The sequence below is a fragment of the Pectinophora gossypiella genome, chromosome 11 (assembly GCF_024362695.1).
Source record: "Pectinophora gossypiella chromosome 11, ilPecGoss1.1, whole genome shotgun sequence".
Taxonomy (NCBI): domain Eukaryota; kingdom Metazoa; phylum Arthropoda; class Insecta; order Lepidoptera; family Gelechiidae; genus Pectinophora; species Pectinophora gossypiella.
Window position 1 is genome coordinate 5776046 of NC_065414.1, and position 22274 is coordinate 5798319.

Genomic DNA, 22274 nt, shown 5'->3' on the forward strand with positions numbered 1-22274 from the left:
AACGATCGGTGAATGTGGAGGACGCAAAAGAAGAATCGAAGAATCGAACCAAATGAAATTCCATAGTGTCTGCTTACTCCGGTGGGGCATAGGCGTGAGTGTATGTATGTAGAGTCGAAAGAATTAAGAACTGGAAAAGCAAGTAATCAACGCAACCACACTTAATCTTATAAATCAGTGTAAATATACCTTCAAAATATTTATCTAATACGTTCGAGATGCCTAATACATTTTTTCCGTGAAGCCGTTGGACCCGGTCACTACTTACTAATGTAAGGACGTGGTCGTTACATGAGCCATCTCAGGGGTTTTGGACACCAAGGTTGCTAAGCTTGGTAATTCATCTCTTAGCCCAGACTATAGAAGAAGACATTTTTTACTTAATTGGACATTTTTGGAATATGTAAGTAAGTAGATCTTTACTTTCTTTTATTTACTTGTTTTTCGTTTAAATCGTGTGGATGCGGCACTTTTTATGTCGGTTGCTTTTTTTTTAATTTCTAAAATATCTCTCATTGCGATTTGGCCTTACCAGACACAATGTCTGCTTAGTCTCTCACCTGGCGAATTTTTTAACACTTACTTTATTTTCACCATTCCTCTCTTTATATAAGATGTTAAAATAACGGAACAAGCTAGCCAGAGGCGCTGAACATTTTTACTAAATTTAAAAACTATCGAGTGTCGAGCAGAATACAGATTTGGCTGGGAATGGACGAGCTGATTCAAATTCAGTGGGCGAACAACACCGGGATTGGGTTGGTGACATACGCTTTATTGTATTTTCGCCGCCACTCTTTCAAACAAGATTTACATAGAAATTGCGACATATTGTCAGCTTTTATTTAAGAGAATATCTTTTCTATTTTGGGGATTTTAGGAAAGAATGGCTGACTTATAGCAATGCCAGATGATGCGTTGTGGTTCTATTGAGACATCGAGACACTCTGTAGGAAAGAAGGGCATTTCCAACGACGCGTATGGAGCAGTAAAGCCTGTGTGGCGTCTGGTTGTGGCATAGTGGTAAATAAAATCAGGAACCCACCTTGATGAAGCTTCAGCAAAATTATTTGAAATTATTATATACTTACTATTACCTATTACTATAATTATTTGAAATTAAATTACCCTCAATTTTATTTAACACTAAATACAAAAATGATGTCCAAAACAATCATAAATTCCTCAACTCAAGCCTGAAATCTAATTAATTTTTTTTTCGAGCTCAGGAGTAGCTTTTAAACTCGCCTAACCGGATCCTATTAAAATGAGGTCCGTTTATTATCCAACATTAACTTGATCCAATAGAGAAACTATCCAATTTGGAGAGTGATTGGGAAGCTTAGTGCGGCAATTTTGTCCTGCAGAGGTCGAGGCCCTTGGGAACGGTGGTAAATCGTCACGAATTAATTGTTAGGTGCCGAGGTTAATTGAGAGACTCTGACGTCAGCACTGGAGAGCTGAGATAGCCGAGACTAGGGCTCAAGAGTACTGGAGTTTTGAGTAAAGGGAATAGATTTGTGAGTTGGTAGTACTACAAGTATTTCGTGGAAAACGAAATGAAAAAAAAAAGAAAAATTGCTTCACCCAATAAATAAGAATCTGGAACTTTAAAATACGCTTGCCATTCCAACGTGAAGCAAGATGGCTTATTGTGCTATTTCGAATTTGAAACAAGAATGCGTTGAAAGCAAAAATCCTGAGCATCAGATCTTTCGAGCGCTCCAGAAACTCGACGATTTAGAGAAATAGCCTGAAAATCCACAACAAACAAAGAGGACAGATAAAACTGTTGAAAGGACTTCCTTTGTAAATAGTAAAACATATTTCCACGCTTTATTTTTAGTAGTGTTGTAAACAGAGCATGGAATGACGAGATTCCGTCAGACGTAAACTCACTCCCGTTATCCAGGACATCGCGAATTGTAAGACAACAACTTGTGTTGCAGTCAGCAAAATATGAGAATGCCAAGTGTATCGAAAATACAAGGTTCAAACTAATAGCATAAAGGTCCTAAAATGTACACAAATCACCTGCCACTAATATGAAGTCAAACAAATTATATTTAATGCCATTGGTGAGACTCCAATAAAACGCGAGCCTATATTAAAATATGCCGCTTTTTAATGTCTTTTATTTACTCCAATGATTAGTATAATATATATTATATCATTATGTGACTTAGGTTCCTTTAACAGTGAATAATATTATATTCTAAATATAATATGGTCTATGGTATATAAGTGTACCTCTTCATCCCTGGATCTCTGGAACTACCTAATTTATGTTTAACACTACCCTTGTGTATTCTGAATCAAATTCTTGAGAATACTCAAGGATAGTGTTGAAAACACATTCAATAAGTTGTAGTAGTGTAGTAGTGAGTAGTGACAGTAGTTGCGGAAGTACGGTCACGAGCATTAATATGTATACACTTTGGTACAATGTCACATTAACTATTTTGACAAATTGAACTGTAAGTCTCACTAAATGTCAAATATGTTAGTGCGACAGAGTCCTAAAGTGGGTACATTATATTGCTCATGACTGTACCTATAGAACTGAAAATAATTTACAAAAGCACAAGAAATTTCATGAGTTTTCCGACAGGAAATTCCCCTTGATATTAACTCAAAATTTACCGCCTCAGAATCGTTACGGTGTCACCCTGTATAGATTTACACTGTATGTCGAGATACATAAAATCTAACATTGTTAGAGCAGTCCAGCCTCCATCGGGTGAACGAACCAGTCTTGATAACTTCTCAGAACTGCCAATACTCATTCTCTAATAACCACTACAGTGGCGTGTGCGTCAAGCTAGCGGCCTCAAAAAATAAATGGGCACGAAAAAATAATTTGACCATACCAAAAAATAGTACTCTTATTGAAAAAAATAGTACCTGTTGTAAAAAAATTAGTACCATCACGGTTCTGGATTTATAGCCATGTTTTATTGCACTTGCTAGCTTGACGGTGAGCGAAATTTGGCGAGAGTTAACGACAAGGTCTTTCGCTTTGATTTAAACGCCAAAAAATAGTATCGAAATAGTACTCACCCCCTGCAAAATACCGAAAGTAGTACTTCAACGGTTCCAAAGTTATAAAGGTAGTTCTTTGATCCCGCTAGCTTGACGTTTTGAAAATACCTATTATCTGGGGAATGCTTGCATACTTCAGTTTGTAACTAATGTCAATAAACTCGTATGAAATAGTACTCCCTACCATCATAATTTGGACCTGATTCTCTTTGTAGAAATATGTCAAAAAGTCATTATAACCTATGTCATACATTTATCAAGACGAGTACAGTCGCGAACAAAATTATTACACATGGTCAAGAATGTTGTCAGATTTCAGTATTTTTCCCCATTTTTGGGTAAAAATTGGTGAAGTGCCAGGGTTGTTAGATGAAAGTAATATCATTGTTGAAACTCTTTGAGTTATTCTACAAATACTGCAAATTGTTTATTAACAAACACTTCGATCCGTAACAAATTCAACATGAAGGTATAAATTATAAAATAAAACAGCAGATTAAAAATGTATTATGATGTATTAAAATCACAGATTGTTTTCGATAAGAACTAGACCCATGCAGCCATTTTCTATTAAAATTAGTGCATATGGGTGTATGCAATAGGAATTTTTTGTAATAGCAGCACTGAAGTGCAAAGAAATGGTAGGGTAGACCTCCAAAATGGCAATACTTACGAATAAATTGTGAGGTTATGTAATTGTCTACGTGACTGTATCAACAACAAATGTATGGCATAGGTTATGATGATTGTTTAACATTTCTACAAAGAGAATCGGATCAAAATTATGATGGTAGGGAGTACTATTTCATACGAGTTTATTGACATTAGTTACATACCGAAGTATGCAAGCGTTCCCCAGATAATAGGTATTTTCAAAACGTCAAGCTAGCGGGATCAAAGAACTGCCTTTATAACTTTGGAACCGTTGAAGTACTACTTTCGGTATTTTGCAGGGGGTGAGTACTATTTCGATACTATTTTTTGGCGTTTAAATCAAAGCGAAAGACCTTGTCGTTAACTCTCGCCAAATTTCGCTCACCGTCAAGCTAGCAAGTGCAATAAAACATGGCTATAAATCCAGAACCGTGATGGTACTAATTTTTTTACAACAGGTACTATTTTTTTCAATAAGAGTACTATTTTTTGGTATGGTCAAATTATTTTTTCGTGCCCATTTTTTTTTTGAGGCCGCTAGCTTGACGCACACACAGTGGCTGCAAGTTGTCTTTGATTACTTGTGGCTCTGCCCACCCCATTTGGGATTACGGGCGTGAGTTTATGTATGTATGTATGTAATAACCACTACTCGCGGACACTTGCATTATTTCTATTTTGACGTGACTTAGGTATTATAGATTTGCCGCAGATGGCATTAACTCCTTGGCCGGATAAATGGGGAGCGCTGAAGGCTCTAACCCGGTACAACGTTTAAGACAACAGGCCTGAGGGTGCCCAGTTGGGCACGAACCTCGGCTCAGGGCGTCGTCTCAGAGGAAAAATATTTGAAAGAATGAATAGCGATAAACGCTGATTGAGGGAAATCGTCGACCACGCCGGCGGGGTCGGTATCGGGGTAGCGGACAGTTGCACAGATAAGTACTGGTGCGAATCGGACAAGTACCAGTGTAGCATAGAGGCGCTGAGTAGTGTGTAATTTATGACCCAGGCAGGCTTTGTGGCCGACGAATAAACGCTTTTGTTCCAGACCCAATGTTTCTAAATCACTCTCAGATACAACCGGTAATGTTTCACTCTCCTTATTTATCTCATAATTAGTACTTGTTAGTAACTAGTTACTAATAGTTTGTAACTTCTCTCATGTGAGTTGTGAGATCGATAACCGAACGCATCAACTCTAGTGTCAGGGTTACTAGTGAGCCGTCAGCGAGTCCATGCTTTCTTGATTAATATTAACCGGGACCGATTGCTGAACTTGCCCTCCGAAGGAAGAAATCATCTTATTTTTTGGACATTCCTGCACTGTTCTGACCAAACGAGGCACAGTCTTAGAAAGTATTTTTTTGTTAGACGTATCCCCACCGTGAACCGAACTCGGGGCATTTAATTCATAACCTAACGCTCAACGAAAGCCTGTTTGTAACTATATGGTATTACAAAGCCTGCTACGTAGTACCAATCTTGCGGTTATACAAACCGTATTAACTGACCATACATTCTTGACTGCCTACAAATTCGTATATTATATCATATTGACTTCTTGTCGTTGACTTTCAATATATTATCTCTTGGAATCGGGACGACTACCTACGGCTATTTAATATATAAACCTTACCCTTGAATATGAAAATATTTGACAGCACAAACAACGCGTTCCATTATGCAATCCGCCTGTTATTTTTTCTTTAAACAACATTTATATAAACCAACAAAGGGATCGTTAACATTGCGAAAACCGATATCTAGGATGCCAGTTCAAATAAATGGTTCGTTTCGTTGTACTTCTGTTTGAGAATACGATATGTTTGTGCACTGTGTTTCACTTGCGGAGTGCCTCGGGCGAGAGTTACAAAAGTACTGATTGAGATTCCTAATTGAAGGCTTTGTTTACAATTTGTAAGCGGTATGCTTTCAAATATTTAATAAAAATATTTTCACTAACACAGTTAGCTCGACCATTATAGACAGCGATACGGCTCACCACTTATTATGTTGGTCTAACAGCTCGGTGAGGTGTGGGTACTTAAATAGTCGCGAACTTATGTTATAACTGGTTTAATCCATGTAATTTATTTATTGCGCACAACAGTAAAATATACATTCCTACATAACATAACTAATGGAAGAGATCGCTCTTAGCGATAAGGCCGCCTTTGCCCACCTAAGTATAAGTTTATCCTGTAAATGTTTTGTAAATTTGAGTGCAATAATGTGTTTTATAATTATTATTATTACCTCACGACTTTATTTCTAATTGCAAATACCTATATCTTATATATTGAATAACAAAATTATACTAATCGAAGTGTTCAAACTGAAATTGTAAAGACTATCTCACACAAGCACACTGTACCACCATCAAATATCCTATAGAAAAGAAAACCTTTCATAAATCCAAAGCTGAACGGGAACTCCGCACTCAGGGTAGCTAAGTAACGCAATAGAAGGGGCTCCCTGTGACATCAAAACCTTGCCGGGTTGAGCCAGGATCACGCAGCAATCAAAAGGATTTGCACCACTTTGTGACCCCGATAACGTGTGCCCCGGAATAGTGGTACTTTACCCCTGGAATTTCACAATTTGGAATTCCCCTCTGAAGTCGCAAAGCGCATTGTATCGAGTGCGCTCCGTATTTCTGTTTGCTCGCTGCGTAAGTTTAAGTGGAATGGATCAACGTGTTCGATAATTTTCGGATTGCTTTTGTAGCGAGAGAGGGTGATTAGATAAAAGCAGACACAGAAACAAATACAGGGGGTTTAAAATACAAACAGACTTTTTAAAACGCGCTTTGCAGTAGTTGAATAGTTGAGTTAAAGAGAAGGTGAACGTCGTGTCTCATAAGGAAGTGAATAAGATGATCCGTGCTTCAGAAATTACGTTAAACCGTTGGACCCGGTTATTACTTACTGATGTAAGGACGTAGTCGTTACATGAGTCATGTCAGGGGCCTTTGGCGGCTCAATAATAACCCTACCACCAGGGTTGATGGGGTTGGTAATCCACCTCACAACCCTCACGATAGAAGAAGGAAGTGAGAGAATTGGCCTCTGATAGACAATAATGGAGAATGCTACACCGACAAGAGCGTGGCTCTTAAATTAATGATGACAATAGTTGGAGAGGTTCTGAAGTTACTACTACTTAAGTAGTGAATCAGCATTTGCTACACAAATCCTGCAGGGTAATCAATAAGACTAGAAACAGTAATAAACTCTCTATAGGTATTTATATGGATTTATTATGCCTGGTAACACAAAATATAGCTCTCTACTTTGGTTGATATTCACATTTAAATCATTATTTTTTTTTCTTTTGTCACCATCACTAAAATTTTCTGCAAGTTATCTTCTATCAATTAAATTTATCCAGAAATAACAGCTGCGTATTTATATAAAATTAATTGACTTCATACCTAATTAAAACACATAATAACGGGTTCTTACCGCGTTTAAAATAGGGATATAAGACTCCCGATATCATGGCACTTGCAACAGTGTCGAAATATCGGGAGTCTCATATCCCTATTTTAAACGCGGTAAGAACCCGTTATTATGTGTTTTAATTATGATAATAACCGCGTAAACTTAAAACAATGTACTTCATACCTAATTAAAAATAATTGTTTATTACGAACTAGAACATAATATGAGCCATGAGTAGGGCTTTATTTCTTAGTACAAAAATAAAGAGCTTACCGGTATAATCCTCTATAAATTGTATAATTATTTATCAGTTTCATCAAATTGGCTACAAAGTATAAACCTTCGACTAAAATTATTTACATATTACTTTTTATGACGAAGTAGTAACATAATAAGAATATTATAATATTTAAAAGCGAAAGGTCTCTACCGGGTGAGAGCCTTCAGCGCTCCCCATTTGTCCGGCGTAGTACGTAGTCAACCGCGGCAAATCTACAAAAAAAAAAGGTCTTTCACTCACGCACTGACTGACTCATCACGAAATTTCAGAAACTATACCTAAATGCTAGGAGTCTCATATTTTACATGGGGGTTTCGTAAAATTAATCCTCTAAAGGGGGTAATAAGGAGAGGAAAATTGTATGAAACTTCTATAGCTTTAATAGTAGGGTTTCACGCGAACGAATTAAGTAGTTTGGTCATTTCGAAATCATACGAATCAAGTAAGTACCTATTTTGATTTGGAGGATATCTCGTTTATATAGAAGAGCAATAAAGGGCATTAATTTATTGAACACATAAAAAATAAGAATAGTTTTATTCAATTATTATTTTAAGTGTATGGTTTATTCTACTTTAAAAAGAATATTTTTTGAAATAGTATTTTTTGTGGTCTATAAATTTATATCTTTTATTTATCTTGTATATATGAGATGCTTAATATGATTGCAAGTCTCCAAAACAAAATACCTGATTCGCATATCAGAAGCATAACTACGCATGACTTATTGAAGATTTGCCTCGGATAGCCTTTGATGATCGACCGGCGACCAGAAAGCGATGAGGGCTCTCATCTGGAACCACACCCCGGACACTTCATACATACAACCTTGTTTTACACAGACACTACAGATTGACATTATCGTACACGCGCAACTGTGTGTATGACCTTTCAGGGCTGCCAATTACAATATCTAATTTAACCGTCATTACTTACTAGGTAGGTAGTACTTCTTACGAAAGAAGCGTTTTATTATTTTTATAATTATCAGTTAATATTTTTATTTAATAAAACCTAGCTCAGACGCTGGTGGGGCAGCGGAGAGTTGCCGTTCTATACATACATACATAAACAGCCTATATACGTCCCACTGCTGGGCACAGGCCTCCCCTCAATCAACCGGAGGGGGTATGGAGTATACTCCACCACGCTGCTCCACTGCGGGTTGGTGGAGGTGTTTTTACGGCTAATAGCCGGGACCAACGGCTTAACGTGCCGTTCTATACACAGTAATATTCCTTATTCTATGCTGGAAGCGTAAAAGAACAGCACACCTTATGCAAGTAAGTTTAACTTTTGCCACTCATCGACAGATTGAGCATAGTGATTCGTTTATCCTACATGAGCCCGCATGTGTACTACTTATGCTGCTCTCGACGAAAGAGATCTCGATTGCCGTCGAGTGCATTGCATTATGTAGGCATTAGTGTCGCTTCGGCTTGTCTATGCTTTACTTAGTCTATGATAGCGCGTACTGAGTACGTATTGAATTACTACGAGTATATGGGTACGTTTTATGCGCTCAATTTTCAAAAAGCGTTACACTGCACTAACTAAATGGTCCACTTTTAGATGTCCTTTCGGGATGAATATCAGTTACCTATCCAGAATTTAAATAATAAAAAACTGAATCTGTGGTGTATTGTAATATTACGCACTGGGCGACCTCGGCTCCTCCGAAGCGTTCTCGCTTGCCTCTCACTTTGAGGTTGCAGCTTCGAATCCAGCACAGGCCTATACCAACAATTTTCGAATTTGTTTTCGAATTCATGTTTAGATCATAAATGATTACCTCGTGCTCAGGGCTGGTTTTCCCTTCCCGGGTTGGATGGGCTGTCAGGCAGTCGCTTCTATAAAAAAGCGGACCCTGTGAAAAATGGGATATTGCTAAGGAGATGATTATATTTATAATTACGCGCAACAAATACCTAACACACAATGATCGTAGTACCTACTTATCTAGATTCTAAGAAAACAAATCAAATCAGCATTCCAAGTTCGTAAGACTAAGTTCAAATTCGAAAACTATTTGTAGGTAACTGTAGCGCTGTCAAAATCTTTCAGTAAGCAAACTGAAGCATGTCATCACAGCCTCCCAGACGTCGGTACCGATGCATAAAGTTGGCAACTCCAAGTTTTAGTGCAATTTCGTAAACAAACAAACTGGGCAGGAGTGCTATTGGGAATTTTATTGTAGAACCACAGTCGCGAGTTTAGGAGTAGACGTAAAATTCAAGTGGGGTCTGAAATGCGCGTTCTGCTTTCAAAAGCGGGGTCTGCGAAAAGTGCTTATTTTTATTTCAAAAGTTTAAAGTTTCTAGTGCCATATAGAGGTAGTCGTATGTCTCTCTAACTTGTACTCGAAGAGACAGAGTACCTGACGAACACAATATTTTTACTAAAATATTTTTAAGTGTTATTTCTTTAATTAAATTACTTCACTGCTTTATCAATGCATACAAAATGTGTCGCGCGCTAAGACAGACTGAAAGCAGACTTTGAGTCCAAAGGAAAACCTATCTGACATATTAGTAAGTACGGACAATTTTCACGGGTATTCATCAGAGTTTCAAATAATAGCAATTTAACTACATATAGGTATATATTTTCGTTTACCATAGAACAATGCATGTTCAATTCATTAGTAAGTAAATTGATACAATGTCAGAGTGAATTGTTTTTGAAAAATATCATATCAAAGTAACAAATCAATATACGAATTCTTCTAAATATGTGATCAAATTGTGTCTTTTATCTGTATTTTCTTTTGAACTTACTATGTTGTAATGGTAATAAGTATTTAGTTGATTGAAAAGATAGATAAAAAAGTTGATCAAGTAATAAGACTGCGGGTTGTTAGCTTTTCAATTTGAAATTTAATTTAAACTTACTAGAACTAATATAATACACTTAGACAGAAACTAAAACACAAAGTTATTAACCGACTTAGAAGCGGAACCGTTTGACATAGCAAAAGATTTACTTTTACAAAACTTTTATGTACGAACGGTGCAAGTACCGCCCAACTGGGCACCCTCAGACTTGGACAATAAGGCCGCCCAAATTTGTACTGTTTTCATGTGTTATGTCTGATTGTTGAAATTTTTAGTTCTGTGCAATAAAGTATATTTGATTTGATTTGATTTGATTTTCTTTAAGTTTGTACCGGGTAAGAGCCCTCAGCACTCCCCATATTAGTTTGGCCAAGTTGTTAATGCCATTTACGGCAAATCTACATACAAAAAGTCACGTCAAAAAAACTGTATATCTATTTAAGTACCTTGGTGAGCAGTGGGTACTTAGTTCATCTTGCGATGAATGTACCTGATCTGACTACTCCAATTGGGATATACAGTCGTGAGCTTATGTTATGTAAGTACCCGAAACAAATAAAGGGTTAAGGTTCAATAAACAAAGCATTCCAGCCATTTGCAATTGCTAAAAAAAAACAAAATATTCGTAACAAATTAAAAGCTTATTATTGATTTTCACAGATAACCCTGTAGTGAAAGGAAACAGTCATGAGTAATATCATGTACATACTTTAGAACCCTGTCGCACTATCGTATTTGCCATTTAGTGAGACTTACGGTTTAATTTGTATCAAAAGTCAATGGGACATGGTATCAAAGTGTATACATATTAGTACTCGCGACCGTACATAAACGTACCACAAGTCTCAACCTTTAGAATTTGTTTTTTTGGTACAGATAGACATAGGTGTTTTTTTTTAATACCAACAGTTATTTTTTATTGTCTGCTACTAATGACTCTATGAAGCGTAACTTGTAACTTACCAAACTCCGCTCAAATTCAATGAACCTTTTTTTTTTAAAACCATAATGGTGCTAATTCCAGCAGACGCCATCTAATTTTATTTTAAGTTATACCTGTCATTTTCTTATCCGTTGAAAAAGAAAGGGACGGATAATCGACAGGCATAAAATTTATGGAATACACGTCAATTTTAGGCAGAAATCTAAAACAACCGTCTAAAAATTTTACATCGGCCAATAACCCGACAGAGTTAAGTAGACAGGACGTCAAAGGAATTACATACCGACGAGATGCCTATTTTATTAGCCCGGGTTATTAATTCGTTTTAAAATTAACTTGTTGACAATCATCCGTCCCTTTCCTTTTCGGCGGATAAGAAAATGACGGGTATATCTTAAAATAAAATTAGGAGGTGTCTGCAGGAATCGGGGCCAATATCTACCAATGCTGCGTGAAGACAAGTAAGTTATCAGTTTCTATCAATTTTATTCTATTTTTATGGGTTCTCTCACTAATCGACAATCGTAGTTTCCCTCGTAAACAAGATGCCGCAGCCATTTTACGACGACCACTCGTCCAATTTTATCGATGAACTTTGTCTTGCCAGATTATTTTATGGGTGCAAAGACATTATAGAACGCGAAATACTCTATGAACTATAAACGGAGCTGAGTTGCTAAGTTACTTTGTTATTGCAATTATAGCCCGGCCAATATCCGTTATTAAATATAGAGGTAAGTACCTAGTCATAACATACTATGACTACATCCATCGCAAGATAAACTAAGTACATCTTGCGACACATTTCACTTGTGTTATACCAACGTGATAGGTGGTCGGTCTTCTTCTTCTATCGTGTGGGTTATGAGGTGGATTACCAACCACATCAACCCTGGTGTCAGAGTTATTATTGAGCCGCCAAAGGCCCCTGACATGGCTCATGTACTAGCTTACATCAGTAAGTAGTAACCGGGACCAACCTCTTAACGTGCCTTCCGAATCACGGATCATCTTACTTTCGAACAATCAGGTGATCAGCCGGTAATGTCCTAACCAAACTAGGGACCACAAAATGATTTTTGTGATATGTCCCCACCGGGATTTGAACCCGGGACCTCCGGATCGTAAGCTCAACGCTTAAACCACTGGACCACGGGGGGCGGATAGGTGGTGAGCCGTACCTAGTTGTCAGAGGATAAATCTGCAGCTACTGTTTTATTTTATCTTTCTTGCCTTAACCTCCATGGTATAGCTCTAGAGATCCGGATTCAATTCCCGATGGGGACATCGTTGAAAATCCCTTTGTGAGACTCTCCTTTGTTTAGGTATTACATTTGCAGGTTCAATAGCTAAACAATAGAGTTTGGATTTTAAAAGGAATTTGGGCCTAAGTTCTTAATATAAAACTTGGTTTTATCTTTATACTTTAGGTATATGAACTGTGCATTTGGTGAATTTGGGTGATTCTCCAGATGTGAAACTTCCGGTTACTTCCGATCTCATTCACCTGGCGTATTTCTGAGTTAGGTAAATTAGATCGGAAGTAACCGAACGTCGTACTAGAGAACCACCCTTTTAGGAACCGTCCGGATTTATAAACAGCGTGGAACTGTCTAGAAACTGTATTTTCGTCTCATTGAACATTCATGTTTAACTAAATACATAAGGTAACGCCTACCTATTTGCTATTGAGTTAGGCAAATACCCCGGAATTAGAATTGCTACGCTTGAGACATCATTTTCACTTTCTCCACTCTCATCAGAATCTTTGTAAATACCTATTCGCCGGTTCACATTCAAAGTACACTTGGCGTTTTACATTATTCTATACATACCTAACCTATACAAACTTACGCCCGTAATTTATAATAGGTAAGTAGGTGGCAGGTATAAATCTCAAGATAATTTGCAGTCCCTTTCGACACGAAGTCTTAATCATCCAAATCCATCTGAATATGAAAAAACATACCATAGTCATCATCATTATCTCTCAAGCGTTATCCCGTTCTTCAAGGGGTCCGCTTACCTTACCTAAAGATTTGAATTGTACAGTTGACCTGCCAACCAGCGAAGGAAAATCCAGCTAAATACAGGTTAGGTCAGATACCTTTTCTCGGAAATTTCTCGGGAATATGGGTTTCCTCACGGTATTTTCCTTTACCGCTGATATATTCGTGAAAACAAGATAATATAACATAGGCCATAACCATATCCCGATTGGTGTTGTTAGAGGTACATCCATCACAAGATGAACTAACAATCCACACCTCACCGAGCTTTCTGTGATAGGTGGTGAGCCGTATCGCCGTATATAATCTAACTAAGTCAATGTACTGTTACTGTAACGTAATATGTAATGTTACTAATTTGTAGAAAAACACCAACACCCGACAAAAATCAGCCGTAAAACCAGTTCCACGTTTAGGATCGAGGCAATTCGCTGATGCGCTCAACCACCAAGTGACCGGTCAAAAGGAATGAATCCATTCCGCTGGATGTGCTCTCACGTACTTTTACTAGTCGTATTAATTAAATGCAAGCCCCTGAGTCCATTTTACGAGCCCCGCTGGAGTGAACTCGTTTCGTTTATCCTCTTCCACTCATAAGCAATTACTTGCCGGAATAGAGCCGAACGTAGAAAGAAATTAGCTGCGCGGATTTTCGGCTTAGCCGTAATAGTCGTGCGATTTGAATATACTGACCGGCATACGCTTTAACGCTTCCGTTGAGTTTTTGTTATGTATTTTCTACGAAACTAAAATACATATATAATACATAGGCGCATATGAAACTAAATAAGGAAATATGAGGCATCTTCCAAATCTTACTTTCGGGCGTGAGTTTATGTACGGTCACGAGCATTAATATGTAACACTTTGGTACCACGTCAGATTAAATTTTTTGACAAATTGAACAGTAAGTCTCACTAAATGTCAAATATGTTAGTGCGACAGAGTCCTAAAGTGGGTACATTATATTGCTCATGACTGTACCTATGGTCGCATGTGTAAAAGAAAACATACTTCAGACATAGGTAACATAATATAACATAACAAATACTTTATTGCACAAACAGGAAAAAACAAAATACAAAACAAAAGAGAAAAGAGAGAGAGGTAGTTACTTTCTTCACATATATGTTAATGAAATAAATCGAATTGAAATGAACCTAAATAAAACAATCCTTCATTTTTTTCCCCTCTCAGAACAGCTGGACAACTTCTAGTATTACTAATAGTACTGCCTACAAAGGAAAAAGTTAAGGTCAAATAGTCTTTAATTTAAGTCTGGACAAAGGACCCCAATAACAGGAGCCGTGAGGGGCGATTACAGAACGACTTTTGTGTCACTAAAGTGGAATTGTATAGAGCTGTTGGCAAGTGTGACAGTTTTATTTTAGTATGTAAGGGGTGCTGATAGCAGTACACACCATCTAAGTTTATTTTAAGTTATACTTGTCATTTTCTTGTCCGCCGAAAAGGAAAGGGTCGGATAATAGACAAGCATAAAATTTATGGAACACGTGTCAATTTTAGGCAGAAATTTAAAAAATATATATTGTGCAATAACCCGACAGAATTAAGTTCACAGCACACGTCAAACGGATAGCATACGAGCGACTTGCCTATTTTATTCACCCGGGATATTCATTAATTTTAAAATTAACAGTTGTCAAACATCTGTCCCTTTCCTTTTAGATAAGAAAATGACGGGTAGGTATAACTTAAAAAAAATAAGGAGGTATCAGCAGGAAGCGGGGCCAATATTTTAACATTTAGATATTCATAGAATGAATTGTACTTTTTATGGCAGTAGACTTCTGATGTGATATTTTTGTATTTCAAAATGTTCGTGATAGATGTAATTAAAAAATAATATGCAAATATATAGGTTTTGCTATCAATTTACTTTTTAATATGCTTAAATATTCGTTTGCTTACAAATTCTCAGTTTCCAGGATTACATCAAAATGCATCACAATTGTTTCGAGAAGGATTTTGTTGTAAAAACAATTCTTGTACAGATATACTCTTTAAAAATTTATTTGCATGTCCTGCTAGCAGCTTCATGTTAGCACCAATCACAGAATCTTGAAGATAATTAGTCACCAGTTTCCAATTCAAATTCATAATGGGCTCTGAAAAATAATTTATATTTTATAAAGCAATCGTAAATCGGAAGTTTTTGCAACTTTTTTGATATGATTTATTTTAGATTTATCTCAAATGTCATTACTTGACTGGATGAAGGCCATGCAGCATGTCTGCATGTGTATTATTAATTTCAATAAAAAATCTAAATCTTTTCTTTTTTAGGCACAATGATGCAGTATCAACTTTCTAAATAGGAATCTTGTTGTTTTTAAAATGAGGTGGTATTTCTGTTTTAATAAAACAATAGTAATACATACGCAAAGTGCTCATTTTACCAGCCAACGTTGTCAATTTATAAATAACTTTGCCTTCAATATTTCCATAGGGTTTGAGTTCATTGAGTTGCAAGTAGGTTTTTCCGTCGTTCTCGACATCAACAATCTTTGTACGAAGTCCCAGCTTGTATTTATCTGCATCGGAAAGGTAAAATATTAAAATGTATATTCACGTCATTAGTCCTAGTCTAAATACGTAGAGCTACAACACTATTGATGTCTAAAGATAAATTTTGAATTGCCAATCTCTAAGAGATACTTTATAAAGAGAAAAAAATACTACACTAATCTAAATCTTGTGTAAGGTATGAACATATTATAATATGCTAAGATTTTCATCTGTTGTACTTTTTTGATATTATCGTTATAATACAATGTTCTTCTATAAAAGAAAAATCTATACTTACGGCAAAGGATATCGTATGTCCCCGCTTCGTGTAAATTAGCATTAAGAAGCTCGCCTTTTATTGAATATTGTCCTTTTAAAGTCATGTTTGTACACATCAACTCTATATGGAAACATGGCTCATCTGTATTCACACTAGAAAACCAAGTAATTAGTTAAGTTAAAACACCATAATATTTAATCAACATACTAATACGGTAGAAAACTTATATAATTTTAAATTACCATTTCCCACTTGATATTGCGGTTTTATTTCAAACTTTATACAATTATAAAACCAGATGGTTAAAACTCCATTGCAATAAACTTACTTGACTTCCAATATATCGCAATTCGCAAAACCAGTGATGATAGTGTCTTTAAATTCATAGTTGAAAACTGACACACCACCACTGATTTCAGGTTGGTAAAGAGGGTCAGAAGATTCCACTCCAAGAGCAGGAATTCCAGGCATCAACTTGGAGTAAGCGAGCTTAGCCGACTGCATAACACACTCTTTATCACCTTTCTTACATGGTATATACATGTTCCCTGAAAAAAAATATACCCAAAAGTTGAATGAGATGTTCCTACACAAATTGATAAAGAACAAAGAACAAAGACTGACTCGAAAAAGAACAAAGATCTAAGGAACAGGCAACAATAATGAATTAGACGAACCACGTATACAGTTAAGGGCACGGTGCAAACAAGCACAATTACTTCTCTTATTTTCTGCTACAAAATTATTTTAGAAGAGGTACTTACATTGATGGCTATAAGAAACTCCAAATGCAATGCAAAGTGCAGCCACTAAATAATATCGAAACATTTTGTAATGCCGATTTGATTCACGCCAAAACTGTATTTACTACTGAGCAAGGTACCAAAATCGTCTTTTATAAATACTCTAGTAAGTACCTAATGTATTCAAATAAAGGGCAGTAAACCTAAACTTAAACTAAACAAAGAAAATCTTAACAAAATAATTAACATTGCGATACAGATAACATTGCATTAAAATAAAAAACTGCTAATTCAATTGTCATATCCAAAAATAAACAAAAATCGGCTGTAACATAATTCTGATTTTAAGTACGCGATATAAGAAGACGATATGATCTTTGTGATAAATAAAATATATGTCGGCGATTTTTATCAAAACAAAGCTTAATTTACATAAGTATATTTTTTAAAGTAGAATTACTTTATTTAAAACTCACATTTCAAAAATAAAAAGCGCATTCACTGATTATTTTAGTTGATGTGAGTGCCAATTTATATTAAATTAATTCTGGTTTTAAAATTAATGTAGGTAAGTAATATCTAATTTAAAATTATTATAGCATTTTTCTATAGAATCTCTAGGGTGCCTCAAGACAGGTATAAAAGTCGGGGTAAACCCCGAAACAGATGGTGTGATGACCTCAACGTTTATCGGAGATTGCGCAGTCTAGATGACTGGAGGGACCAAGGAGAGGCCCAGCAGTTTCTTTTTTTTTTTTTGACGTGACTTATTGTAGATGGCATTAACACTTGGCCGGATTTGCCCAGCAGTGGGATCATGTAAGTTAAATAAAATATAGTCTCTTTTTACAAAGAGTGGATTAGATATACGCTAACTACATGGATGCAGGTAAAATAATACAGCGTAAATCTATTAAGTAAGGATCAGCTCTATAAAGATCTTTATTTTTTCCAAGGGTCGCCGTCGGTATGCAAATTGCGAATTCATTAAATAATTGTACGTCCGTTTCCAATTTTCCTTTATTTTTTTTCCTTCCATCCTTGTTAAGAGTCTCTTGTCCACTTCTGATAGCAACGTTTAATTTGAACACACGGTTATGAAAAATGAGAGAGCTTTTGCAGTGTCTTATTTTTATTATGTTAATGGTACCGTGTAATTAAAATGTAAAAAAATGGGTAAAAGTAAAAATATCGCAATAAGTAAGTCTTCTGTTTCCTCTTTGATACATGACTGTACAGTCATGAGCAATATCATGTACCCACTTTAGAACTCTGTCCCACTATCATATTTGACATTTAATGACACTTATGGTTTAATTCGTCAAAAAGTTAATGTGACATGGTTTCAAAGTGTACTTATATACATATTAGTACTCGTGACCGTACTAGAATGATAATACTAAAAAATAAACAGAAGGTGTATTTATACAGTTTAGTCTGCCTGTATATTTACGTATATACAGACTTATTAGGGTAAATTATACAACATAAACTCACTACTATATCCCAATGGTGTAGTCAGAGATACATGCAAGATGAACTTCATGAGCAATATTATGTACCCACTTTAGGACTCTGTCGCACTAACAATATTTGACATTTAGTGAGACTTACTTTTCAATTTATTTAAAAAGTTAATGTGACATGGTAGCAAAGTGTATACATATTAATGCTCGTGACCGTACCCACACCTCATCGAGCTTTCTGTTAGACAGTGTTAGTTGGTGTGGTGAGCAGTATCGCCGTCTATAAGCAAGCTATGTTATTGAAGGTACTGGGGGAGGGGGTAAATGGACGCCTATTTTACCCATGGTATAAGAAGACCAGGTATGCTCAAAAGTGACAGCCAACATTTCAAGGTTAGCCCAGCTGACGTCATCCCGCACTGCGTTGCCCTTTCCTAAAAAATAAATTATAAAAGGAAATTTTGAACATTTAGTAAAAAAGTTACTTACAGTTTACATTATTTTTATATATGTGACAAGTAATTAAATACATTAGTGAGTAATTCAATTAATTTTCAATAATAAAATTTGCGTCCTTGGTATGTTGGAGATACCAATTTAATGGTAACAAAGTGGTAATACTTACGTCATCAAAGGGCTAGCAATGGCGGCTTGTCATAGGATTGAGCGTACCTAGTTTTTCTCATACCATGATTTTACCGACCGTAGGTAAGTAGGTAACCTAATTATGTAAAATTTAATGTAGGTACGTATGAGTTATAGTGAGCTATATACAAGCATCTCAGTTGACCGATGTCCGCATTTGTCGCGGCACAGGTGCTCAAACTTCTCTTGCTCGACCCGTATATCAGCATCAGATGCGACAATACTCCTTGCTTGCCGAGAAGCTAAGAGTTACGTAGACTGAGGGACGAATCAACTGTGTCAAGCCGCATGTATATTGAATTGGTGCGCAGGTAAGATTTTATTGTTTTGTATTAATTTCTAACCACCTATTATTACGAAAGATATCAGATTTAAAATAGGAATAGGCGACGCTACGAAAGAAATTCCGCTGCCGAGTAAATAGTGTCGCAAATTCCACATAGACAATTATTTCAGTGGAAAATAAATATTGTATGTAGAGTGATTAAAATTGTGTTTTGAACTGTAAGTACATGCAAATGACAGATGTGATGTCAAGCCGTTTGCCGTAAACAGACTCGCCGGCGCCGTAGCGGGAATCGCTGTCAACGCCACAATCGAATAAAAGGTACGAGTTGGCAGCGGACGACATGAGGCAGCAGCGGACGACGGACGTAGTGTCTCTGATACTACTGGTTTCTATTTATTTCTATAAAATATCTTTCATTGCGAACGACATGTAATGTAACATTAAATTGTAAAAAAAAAGAAAAAATAATAGAAATAAATAGAAACCAGTTGTGTCGCTGCGACACGTCGTCCGCTGCTGCCTCATGTCGTCCACTGCCAACTCGTACCTTTAAGTATTACAAAATCCGTTGACTTCTTTTGTGGCGCGGTGTATTCATTCTGGTATTATCTTTAGACTTTGTTGTGTTTGTCTTTCGGAGCCCAGCAGAATGGACATACATACATACATACATAAACTCACGCCCGTAATCCCTAATGGGGTGGGCAGAGCCACAAGTAATCAAAGACAACTTGCAGCCACTGTTGATGACAGCAGAATGGACACTTCAGGTTAAGTAAACAACTGCGTTTTCTATTCGACAAATCCGCACTGGGTGTCGTGTTTTGTTTGTTAATAAGTAACTCTTAAATGCCAATAGACGAGCAGTTACAAACACGGCCAAATAGGTACTTCGTAGACACCAGACCTCTACACGCAAAAAAGTTACGGCTAGAAATAAACAAGTTGTTCCTATTTGCAACTGAGTGACTTGGTTTTGCGGGAGCCGGCAAAGTTTGTTTTTAAAAATAAACAAGTCAACTTCGTAGAGAATGATTACAGGGAAATTTTCTGCTCCGTTTTTTCGTAATAATCATGTTGGTAGCTATAAGCAATATGACCTTGAATGTCTTGGAAGTCTCCCCAAGTAAGCCAGTTCCTTTATCGTGTCAAATTATCAATACTTACATGAAACCGTAAAATAATAATATCAAAGGGTTTCGCAGCTGCAATTCTTGGACTCAGATCACTAAGTACTATTCAAACAAATAATTATAATTATTAGCAACACATAACTATTTACTTAATTAAAGAGGTCCAAATCAATTCACAGATGTTACTGAATGCTAATTACTACTCCACTGCGCTCCTCAGAGATGGGTACAAAGACTTAGCAAACTGCTCCATTCACTAACAGCTTCAAGTTTCTCATTACATCATTATATTCTCTCTAACAATTATTGATGGCCACAAATCACCCAGTTTGCTCAGGCATTTAGGAATTCTCCTTTTATTTATGAAAACTGAATTGCAACCATATTTAATGCACTCTTTGATCGTAAACTTTGGTAAATTGATAGATCTGTAGTTTGGCAAACCAAAAGCATACTAACGTATGAAATGTAAGTACTATGAAAGTCTCAAGTGCTTCGTTTTACTACTACTTATAGTATTATCTGTAGGTATATGATGTAAGTATGTAATATCTAGGACCAATGGATCAGCATGTCGGAGTGTGATCCACAGATAGTCCTCCAAATGACGTCTATGAAAGTGTGTCAAAATGTTTTTTTTTTCTAAATCATCGTGTGTCGATTGTCATCTAAATACAGCCAAATTACATGGATAACAATCTGTCCGTAAACTTCAGCCAATTTTAACTATCTATGAATACAAAACATATACTCAACGCGGATCCTTGTCACTCACACATTCTTGGCCCTTTACATTCCCAATAATAGTTGGAATTGTTCTACCCTTAACAGGTAGTCCGACGTGAGATGAAGCATAAACTAGTTTAAAACTTGTGAGAAGGGTAATTTCATTGAGTAGATCCGCTAAACTTTATGTGCAAAGGATATCTTGAGACTAAGCTTAATTTCGTGCAAACATATCCGCGCTGTTTGTTTTAGAAACTTGGCAGGCAAATGAAAATGGAAAATTTTCATAACGCGAAAAGGCGAGAGAATGCGCGAACGAACTTGTAGAATAGTAACGCGCGATAATAGCTTCTGAATGGGAAAAATGTGAAAATTCCAGCGTTTTCGAGTACTCAGACCCTCGTGAACGTTCGAAGTGTCACATCATTCAGCAAAATTGCAGCTGCCTAATTCGTATTCAAGGAGTCGACGGCTGTGTATTTGTTCATAGCCCGAAGGCAGACTTAATGGTCTCCTGTTTTGCCAATCACTGAGATGACATAAGGCAGTTTGTAACTTTCCTATTGAATTGTACTTTGACAGCCGTCTTTATATTGAATAATTTATATACCTAGTAGTACTAATGTCTATAAACTTAATTTTAATTAAGAACTACCTAATAACATTTCAAAATATTTAAGTACATAGCATTAATTCTACTAATATCAAGTTTGGTAATAAAATAACGTCCCAGAGTCTAAATATGATAAATGATTACGATTTCCCAGTCCCTTACGGAATACAAATGACATATTCAAAAGGGTGGAACTTAAATGGCGTTGGGAACACATGTCTGTTTCTGCTCTTCAGGAGTGCTAAACATTTTCTATTAGTAGAAATAGTATTTAATAATTTGCTTTTTGGTTATTAAATTATACTTTAGTAGAAGGGGCACGAGGAAATCCTAGAGGTATCACACGACCACAGATCCAAATGTTACGGAAGTGGATTTCGGGATTGGAAGGAAACTCACTAATTCCATGGAAAATCTACAGGTGACGACCTGTTGTCTCGTTGTGCCTGGCGAAGTGCATCAGCACAAACCATTCTTTAAGTATAACACTGATTTTTCGATAGTGATTATAATAAGGGGTTATAAGTAATACATTGTCATCATAATTTTATCTTTTAACGCCTCATTTAAAATAAATATTCATATTTTAACTTGTCACTTCTACTTCGCGATCAATCAAGCTTCAAATCCAAAGGTAGATTA

The 22274-nt window shown here is 36.4% G+C and overlaps 1 protein-coding gene across 1 annotated transcript; it reads right to left on the reverse strand.

Annotated features, from left to right (window-relative positions):
• Nucleotides 1-15158: 15158 nt before the first annotated feature.
• LOC126370998 (protein takeout-like) lies at nucleotides 15159-16863 on the reverse strand. The gene is made up of 5 exons (XM_050016196.1): nucleotides 16782-16863; nucleotides 16346-16565; nucleotides 16036-16169; nucleotides 15611-15763; nucleotides 15159-15337 (listed from the first exon to the last, which is right to left on the reverse strand). Exons 1-5 carry the CDS (start codon nucleotides 16843-16845, stop codon nucleotides 15165-15167), a joined length of 744 nt encoding a protein of 247 aa, XP_049872153.1. The 5' UTR covers nucleotides 16846-16863; the 3' UTR covers nucleotides 15159-15164.
• Between the last annotated feature and the right edge of the window lie 5411 nt (nucleotides 16864-22274).